This window comes from Papilio polytes, unplaced genomic scaffold (assembly GCF_000836215.1).
Source record: "Papilio polytes unplaced genomic scaffold, Ppol_1.0 DF824269.1, whole genome shotgun sequence".
NCBI lineage: Eukaryota > Metazoa > Arthropoda > Insecta > Lepidoptera > Papilionidae > Papilio > Papilio polytes.
The window spans coordinates 4,636,958-4,645,705 of record NW_013524935.1 but is presented as its reverse complement, the minus strand read 5'-3'; the positions used below and the strand labels follow the sequence as shown (position 1 = coordinate 4,645,705).

The 8,748-nt window shown below is 32.3% G+C and overlaps 2 protein-coding genes across 3 annotated transcripts in view; one reads left to right on the top strand and one right to left on the bottom strand.

Moving 5' to 3' along the window:
* The window catches only part of LOC106108593 (luciferin 4-monooxygenase-like), a 9,364-nt gene extending 8,173 nt beyond the window's left edge, over positions 1-1,191 (top strand). Inside the window, exons 11-12 of the mRNA XM_013289824.1 lie at positions 330-495; positions 797-1,191. Coding sequence (XP_013145278.1) covers positions 330-495; positions 797-924 — 294 coding nt within the window. The 3' untranslated portion in view covers positions 925-1,191. The remainder of the gene's footprint in view (positions 1-329; positions 496-796) is intronic.
* Positions 1,192-1,194: 3 nt separating this feature from the next.
* Positions 1,195-8,510, bottom strand: LOC106108582. Of its 2 annotated transcripts, XR_001225952.1 has the most exons (7): positions 8,110-8,510; positions 7,790-7,931; positions 2,946-7,215; positions 2,453-2,556; positions 2,004-2,075; positions 1,781-1,914; positions 1,523-1,615 (listed from the first exon to the last, which is right to left on the bottom strand). XR_001225952.1 is itself a non-coding variant. In XM_013289807.1 (6 exons), the coding sequence occupies exons 1-6, from the start codon at positions 8,410-8,412 to the stop codon at positions 1,322-1,324; spliced, it is 5,067 nt and encodes a 1,688-aa protein (XP_013145261.1). In that variant the 5' UTR covers positions 8,413-8,510; the 3' UTR covers positions 1,195-1,321. The 2 variants fall into 2 exon arrangements, 1 of the variants encoding a protein (XP_013145261.1); XM_013289807.1 differs by lacking the exons at positions 2,004-2,075; positions 2,453-2,556 and adding an exon at positions 1,195-1,390 and having other exon boundaries at positions 1,467-1,615.
* Positions 8,511-8,748: the final 238 nt, after the last annotated feature.

Sequence of the window (8,748 nt, the reverse complement as noted above, 5' to 3'; positions counted from 1 at the left end):
TGCCGTAACACACATAAAAAAAAAAATAAAAAAAATAAAAAAAAAAAAACATACGGTCGAATTGAATACCTCCTTCTTTTGGGAAGTCGGTCAAATAACAAGGTGACGCTTCATTTTTGAACAATCTTTAGTTTACTTTACAACTAAAAATGAAGCTTATTAAAAAAAAATGGAACTTGACAACTGAGATAGTACCTTTCAGAGAAAGTACCGTAGAAAAAATGCTCGCTGTGCCCCGTCTATACATTTTAAATGTCTTTGCTCGGTGACCATATTACGAATGTTTGACAAAATATATTTATGGTAAAAGCACTACCATTTTCTTTTAGATATCACCATTAGAATTAGAGAGTGTAATAAGACAACACCCAGCGGTCCAAGACGTGGCAGTAGCAGGGATACCTGATGCAGAATGTGGAGAATTGCCTGTCGCTTGTGTCGTTGTGCGCCCAGGACATACAGTTACAGCACAGGAAATAAAGGACTTGGTTAAAGGTACTTAACGATAGTAATACAATCGATGGGTGTTTCCGGTGACCCTTCGATGGGACCAATGGGTTTTTTACCCATATCGATTCCACGATTAATTTCATACGACCCAATGGGAAAAAAATCCTAGGGTAAACAACCCGTTCGATCTAGAAACATGAAATAATTAAGAGAGGAGTTAGCCTACTCCATCCTACTTAGACAAAATTATTGCCTAATATTTAAAAAAAAATCCCTTAAAACCCCCCATTTTTTTTAAATAATGAAAGCGATATCTCTAGCACTTAATTATAACCTCATTTTACAGATAACTTAACGGACACTAAACAATTACGAGGCGGTGTGATATTCCTCAATGAAATACCAATGACGGTAACAACAAAAATTCACAGAAGAAAACTTAAGGAATTAGTTCTAACTATGGATAAAGAATAACTTGTAACGATGTATTTTCGAAACGGAAGAATATGCTAACAACGTTATAGTATATACGTTTTCACAATGGAAACAAAAATAACATCCAAAGCACTTATTAGGATGAAATCCGACTCGAAGGACCACTAAAGTATATTTTAGAATTGATTTCTTCGCGCAATAATTGCATTTATACCGATTTTTCTTATCGAATAATGATGATAAATAGATCTTATTTTATTAATATTTTTTAGTCTCTGACACTATATGAAGGAAATAAAAAATTGCGAGCAATTGATTTTCATTGTATTTTGTCAAAAGAACAATATTTAACAACACATTAACAAAACAATACAAGATTAAATCAATGTACATGCGTATCATATCGTTTTATTTTAATTATGGTTTTACTTCTTTGTCATATTTTAACAACTGTGCTGTAATTTGAGAGATTAATAGATCCCCTTAACGTCTTCTTTTGTAAGTTCTGAAACGAAAATAATATTAGTACAGCTTACGCTTCAAATACACTTACGATGTTTTGTAAATTGCCATTTTATTACCTTTTTAAAAATATTTGCCATCAATAAATTCGTCTTTTTAATATTCTCTTTCTTTAATTCTTCTTTCTTCTGTACAACTTCCGGCAAAGACTTGTAAATTTTTTCGGAATGTTTTTTCATTTCACGTTCATTTATAAATTTTGGAGCAACTTGAAAAGAAAAAAGATATTTTTTATTGTATCTTTGATGAATCTATTTTCCTCTACATATGTATATCTGCAATTTGTCTATAACTGTTACATACAAGAAATATACTTCAAAAGTTACGCTAACGGACTCATTAATGACCCTGAGTGCAGTAGTTCGATAATTACCATTCTTGCGTCTAAGATGGCCGCTCAACTGCCTTGCAAGATGTTGTAAGTCGTCACCGCTGAGAGCGTTTATTGTTTGCTGCCGTTCCAGTTGCTGTGACAGCAGTTTGCGGCTGGCAGTACGTTCATTTGACCTGAATATTAAAAATAAAATAGTCTATGGTTTATGGTCTATGGTTGTCATATACTATGCTTGTCCATAGACAATCTCATTTTCACTCACCAATTCCTGTTACATCATTGTGATGCGAATGCATAAAAGAATTTGGACACTGGTTGCAACTTAGTGGCATACCTAGAACATTTCTACCTTTACTTTAGTTTTATTTGATTAATTAGCTATTCAATTCTACGTTGCCTAAGAAAAGGATACTACAGATCCGAAATGAAAATTTTCCGCTTTGATATTACACAATCTATACTAATATTATAAAGAGAAAAAAAGTGTATATTTGTTTGTATTGCAAAAATTAAAAAAACTACTGGGCCGATTTTAAAAAATATTTTACTGTGAGAAAGGTAATTGATCTGTGAGTAACATAGGCCATTTTTAAATTTCACGGGGACGAAGTCACGAGCAACAGCTAGTTAAATTACAGTTGAACTTTACTTAGCTAGAATTTAAAATCTAAGAGATATATATTAAATACTTAAAAATAAATAAAGCAATACCTGAACAATATACATGACAAGGTTCCATACAATTAGTACGATTACATTTTGGGGCATGAACTACAATCATTTTCAAGCCTTCAGGGCCACATTTATCGCCAGGTCTGAAGTAAGAGAAATTGGTGAGTACTTTATTAAAAAAACATACTATCCTTTCTACAATTTCATCAATTCTAATAAAAAAAATCAACTATTCAACCGTAAGCAAAATTTTAATAGGTTATTTTAAAAGCAATAATACAGAGGTAGCGAACCATTACCACACAACCAATAGCACACGGCACAATATTTTGGGCACGTCGATGATCATGAAAACACTATGTAAAAGTATGAAGTAGGTATTACATAAACAGCGAACGCGATGTCAAAGTCAGTTAAAATTATTTAATGGCACGTCTAAGACCGCTTTAAACATTTCTTTAAAAAATGTATGATCAATAAAGGTTCGCCACCCCTGGCCTAGGGTATATATGTATTCGAAATACTTATTTACCTAGATTGATTAATTATCTTCAAGCAGTCTTGTCGCCTTGTAGTTTTATCGATAAAATCCGGTCTGTTCATTTCCAAATAATCTCTGACTGTACAAGTTCGCATTTTTTTGCTAAAGTCTTCACTTGACATCTCACTGTCGATTGGCAAACTCTTAGATCGATGTATTTTATTTTCAAATCGACTGCACTGCGGCAAATTCTTTTCGATCTTCGATGATACTTCTTGGAAAGGTGCAGTCGAACCTTTGAATTTTGAAGGTACTTTAACAATAACATTTTTTATAGATCGGCAACCCTCGTCACGCATAGTTTCCTCACTGGCAACACTATCAGACGTTTGTATTATTAAGTTGTAAGCGACAGCTTTCTTTTTTACTTTATCAACGGTCGTTCTAGGCTTGTGCGATTTGCATTTAGATCGACATGAACAATAATGCTCTCTGCTACAATTTTCACAATTAATTGATGTACTACTATACTCGTCGCGTTTCTTATGTGTACTATTTGTACTGCATCGTCTATGATGATATCTTTCGCATTCCTTTTTAATTTTGTTCAATACTTTACAGGCCGCGGAATCTGTTGAAGTTGTTGGCACCTCACTAGATGTTGGTATATCTGAAGATTCTGTGCATGATTTTTCTTTTTTGTTTTTCTTTACAGACATTTGAACACCCTTGTCGACGTAAGACTTTTTCATCGAGAATTCTAAGTGATTACGCTGCTGTATTTCGCCTGTCGTTGAAGCGCCGTCAGTATTAGAACTTGATAGACTATTTTTTGGAAGTCCAGAGCTACTTTCGTCAGTATCGAGTAAATAATTTAAAACTGTTATTATCTCTTTGAAACACTTTTTCCTTTTGCCTTTTTCCATATCTCTTTTTGTATACCGTTTTGTTATCTCTTGAATCATATTTAGTATGGGATCTTTGGATGTTCCATGTTCTACGTCGGATTTGCTTTCATTGCTTGACTTTTTTCTGATATTCTGCTCATTTGCTTCATTTTTTTTACATCTTTTGTATGAGATGTTATCGTTTGATCTTTTTGATATTGCAGATTCAGTAGCTTTTTCTTGTATGTCACAAGTAAGGTCTTTTTGTGTCTCAACATCAATTTTTTTATTAATTTGACTATTTGTAATATAGCTTTGTATAGAATGGGTATCAGTATTCGCTCTAAGAAAAGGTTTTTTTGCGGGTTGTGATTTTGTAGGATATGTGCTGTACTTCGTGCTGTTTTCATTGACGCAATTGTTTCTAGGATTTAATGTATCACATGTAAATTTTGCATCGTTAGTACATTTACTGGGATTGGGTTGATTACCTATACATGTATCCCTTTCTTTATTTAGCTTGGTTTCGTTATTCATTTGTGTGAATATATCAGTACTTGTGCATTGTACACCTCTTGTATCTTCTTCCAAAGGATTTTTCCTAGGTAAAACTTTGTTTAGATTATTCGGAAAAATTTCTTTCGCACCTACATTTATTTTAGCATCATTGAGATTAGATGAATTGGCTCCTAGACTGACAACTAAAGTCATATTTGTTCCTTTAATAGGAATAGAAAATTTATCCTCAGTATAATTATTGTCTCGCAGATTAGGTTTGTTTTGCACATCTTGTTTTCTTGTCGTATCTGTATATATGTCTTCAGAACTTTTCCCATTACCCATTTCATTACGATCATCGATTGTATCCGTTTGACTTTCATAAGTGCTATGAAAGATTTCTTGATCATTTTCAATATGTTGTTTACTATTATAACAGTAAGTTTGCTTTGGAATACAGTTTGTTTCACTACCAAATTCATTATCTACTTTAACATTTTCAAAATCAGTCATAAAACGAACATCAGATAATGTCGGATCAGAAATTTTTGGATCAATACTTATTTCTGTTTGCGTTGCCCGTGTCAACGGTAATATAGTTGCTTTATGACCTTGTTTGTAAGGTAATTTTTTTTGTTTCACATATTCCGAGTTACGTCGTTCTGTACAAGTATTGGTAGTATCACTGAATTGTGACCGTAAGAGTACATCCATATTACTATAGGTTTGAGATGAATTTGATGCTTTTCTCGCAGAGTTGACTACTGTTGTAGAACTCTGAATGATATGCAATCCTGTATTATTATTGCTTTGATCTATTGAATTAGTAGTTGTGGTTGTATTTTTTAATTTCTTAGGACATACACAATCTGTTGAACATTGTATTCCTACAGAACTAGATGCTTTAGATAATACATCTAAACCCAATCTCTGTGGACCACCTAATCTTGAGCATTTGTATATCAGCAACTTATCAGGTACATCTTGTGTCTCCATAGCCTCTTTAGCACACAAACAAACGTATTGTACATCCGCCTTATTTTGTGTATTTACAGTATCTGTTGATCTAGGTGAAGTGTGGCCAATTTTTACGTATTGTTTAGTTGAAGTTGAATTGTCTTCTTTATTGCTTCCATAATACGTATCTCTTTCAGATATTTTTTCATTTTCATACTTTTTACATGCACAGTTTGTATCATGATAATTTTGAGAGTCACAGCAACAATTTTTATTTATTCTACTACAACTAGCTTCTGCGACATCTCTTACATCTCTTTGATATTTCTTAATATGCTTTGTTTGTCTAACAGATTTACCAGAGGAAAGAGTAAAAACAGAATGGTTTCTTTGTGATTTAATATTGTTTTTCAGGTCCCTAGAATTTAAACCTATTTCAATTTTAGTTGCATCTCCTGAACCATCGCCTGCATTGTTTCGGGCTAATTCTTTAACTAGTTTATATATTCTATCATACGACTTCTCATGAGGCTCTGGCATTGCCTTAATACAAGTATCTGAACAAACCAATTTTTTCTTCAAAAGTGTTTCTTTGTTTTTTAAAAGTTTTTTATGTACCTGTTCTCTTTTTAATGCATCTAAATATTTGTTATATAAATCTTCGGAAGACATCTTTGGCATAGTGTCAGTTGAATTTTTTTCTCTGCTAGAATATTCTGAATCTGTGTTAGAGAATGTTGGTGTTTTAACATTTATAGTTTTTTCACTTTGCACCAAAGTACATAAATTAGGTGTACTTTGAGATGTAGACGCCATTCCACTTGGATTAAATTTATCCATACGTAAAATAGATTTTTTTGGCTTTGCTTGTTTATTATCGATTTCATTACCATCAGAAGTGCTTGTTGTAGTATTACTTGTTTTCAGAAGTCCTACGTTTTTACTATTAAAACTCAAACCTGATAGAAAAACAGTACCACTGTCATCATCACTGTATTGTGATTTAACCAATCTTTGAACAACTTCTTTAATTAGTTTTTCTTTTAAATTAGTATTATTGTACTTCGATTGTAAAGCAACTTTGAGTAAATTTATACTTTTTTCTAAATCTCTGGTAAATGAATTTTTCGATGTCTTACTGGAATCGGTTGTGAAACCAACACTGGATTCAAGACTTGATTTATTACCAACACTATTTGAGTCTTTTACACTGTTATTTACTTGATTCTGGTTATATATGTGCCCAGGCATATATTCAAAGCTTTCAGCTGCAGATATTTGATCTCCACTTTTTTCAGGTAAATTGGACGAATCAGTTTTTTTCTTGCTTTTAATGTTATTTTTTTTTCTATACATTGTAAGTTTCTTTCTTTTTTTCTTTTTCCTCAATGTATTCAAACTGAGTAATATTGGAAATCTTGGTCCATATATATTTTGTTTTTCAGAATTTGTTTTCTTTGTATCATTATGTGGCAGAGTTGTTTGTATTTCTTTATCTATTCTCACTTGCGGAGTCATTTCGGTGACAACTGAAATTTTTTCAGGTGTATTGTCTTTTGATGTTTCTATTGTAACATCACCTTTATCAACATTAAAAGATATGTGTTTTGTCAAATTAACATTGATTGGTCCTTTATCAGTATTAGGAACATTTACTTCTACAAAATCGACATCTTTTTTATAGATTTTCGTGGTTTTTACATTTCCTTTTTTACTTTTAGTTGGAATATTCTCCACTGGTGTTGATTGTGAAGTGGGTAGGCCATATTTTGTATCATTCATTGGGTCATTGTTTGAATACTGTTGATGAAGTGCCAATCTCTCTAATGTGCTTAATCCAGAACCGGACATCTTTCTATCACTTTCATTGCCATATCCAACATCACCTAAGGAATCCCATTCTAGTTTCCGTTGAGAGGTAATACTGCTTGTTGGTGAAAATGGTTTGTTCACAGAGGTTTCCAATTGTGGATCAATTGCTGTGAAAGAGTTTTAACATTAAAACAATAGTAGTATTTGTTTAAGATTATGATAAACTAGCTTTTGTCCGTGAATTTGTCAGCATGGAATTAAATAAATCTTTACACTGTGTTCTACATCTGTCATGAACTTCAGCTAAATTGATTGAATTGTTCCATAAATACATAGTAATAAACATCCATCCATTCATCTAAACTCTCTCATTTTTAAGCTCAGTTAGATAAGTTAAATGGATATTTACTCAAAACTGAGGTCTTTGTAAATAATTGTACATTATTTTAAATACAGCCTAATTCAAACTTAACACTGTTTTTTTTTTGTCAAACTATACAAAGACTAAAAATTTACAAAGATTGTTGAGACACTAAACTGTTATCTGTACTAATATTATGGAGATTTGCATTTTTGTATATATTCAAATAACTCAAAAACTACTGGGTAGATTTTAAAACTTCTTTCACCGTTAGAAAGCTAAAATATCTGTGAGTTACATAGACTATACTTTTTATTATTCTTTTTTAATTTCATGCAGACAATGGCTCGAGCAACAGCTGGTGATTAAATATGCCTTACATTTCTGAGAGTTGTTACCATCTGATTTGATTGATTCATTGTCTGAGTGAGGTGGTGAGCAGTGATCTGTTTGTATTGGAGATGCTTCTTCAGTAATTATAGGTGGAGATATGGAATCATCTTTAGACTTTGGATTATCATCCTGAAAATTTATAAAACATAAAAATCAAGAACTAAAATTAACTAATTAATTAGAAATTGTAATCCCAATACTATTTGCTACATTTTTTAAATATGAATTATACATAAAATTAATAGGTTTGATATTTTAAACATTGTAATCAAAAACATGGAAGGTATAAAATAAAATATACATTTACCGGAGAACTTGAGTGTTCTGGGACAGAACATTTGATGGATATTCTGCATAATTCCGTAGACGTACCAGCTTTACCTTCCCCAGAGTCGGAGGAATCAGACTGCATTTTCATTTTCCTCCAGAATAGACTTGAAGGATCACGAATATCGCTATCAGCGGTCGACAAAGAGAAGAATTGTTCTAAATCACGTTTCTTGCCAAACTTTTGATAGTAATCCAAAATGAGTGAATTAACCGCCGACTGAGAATCTCCATCAATTGTAGCGTTTACAAACACTTCATTATCAGCGACATTTTCTTCCATAGTTAATATCAGGTACGAAGAAAATAATCTGTAAATTTTAACATAGCTAAATATTTTCGATTTTCAAAAACGGTTTTTTAAAACAAGACGTCACAAAGTTGTCAACAAAACGTCAAAGAGCAAAAAGTCAACAGTCACAACACAAAGGAAAAATGTAGATTATGCTATCATAAACTCAATTAGCTCTATGGCAGAGTGGCAGTTTTGTATCTGCTGTCAATTTTTCCAGTTTCCTTAGCTTTGCCATAGGCGTGAGTCGTTACGTCATTTTCGAGAAACGTAACGAAACTAGTGATTTGTTCGGTGTCACATGTTTCAAAACTAGTGATTTTTGTA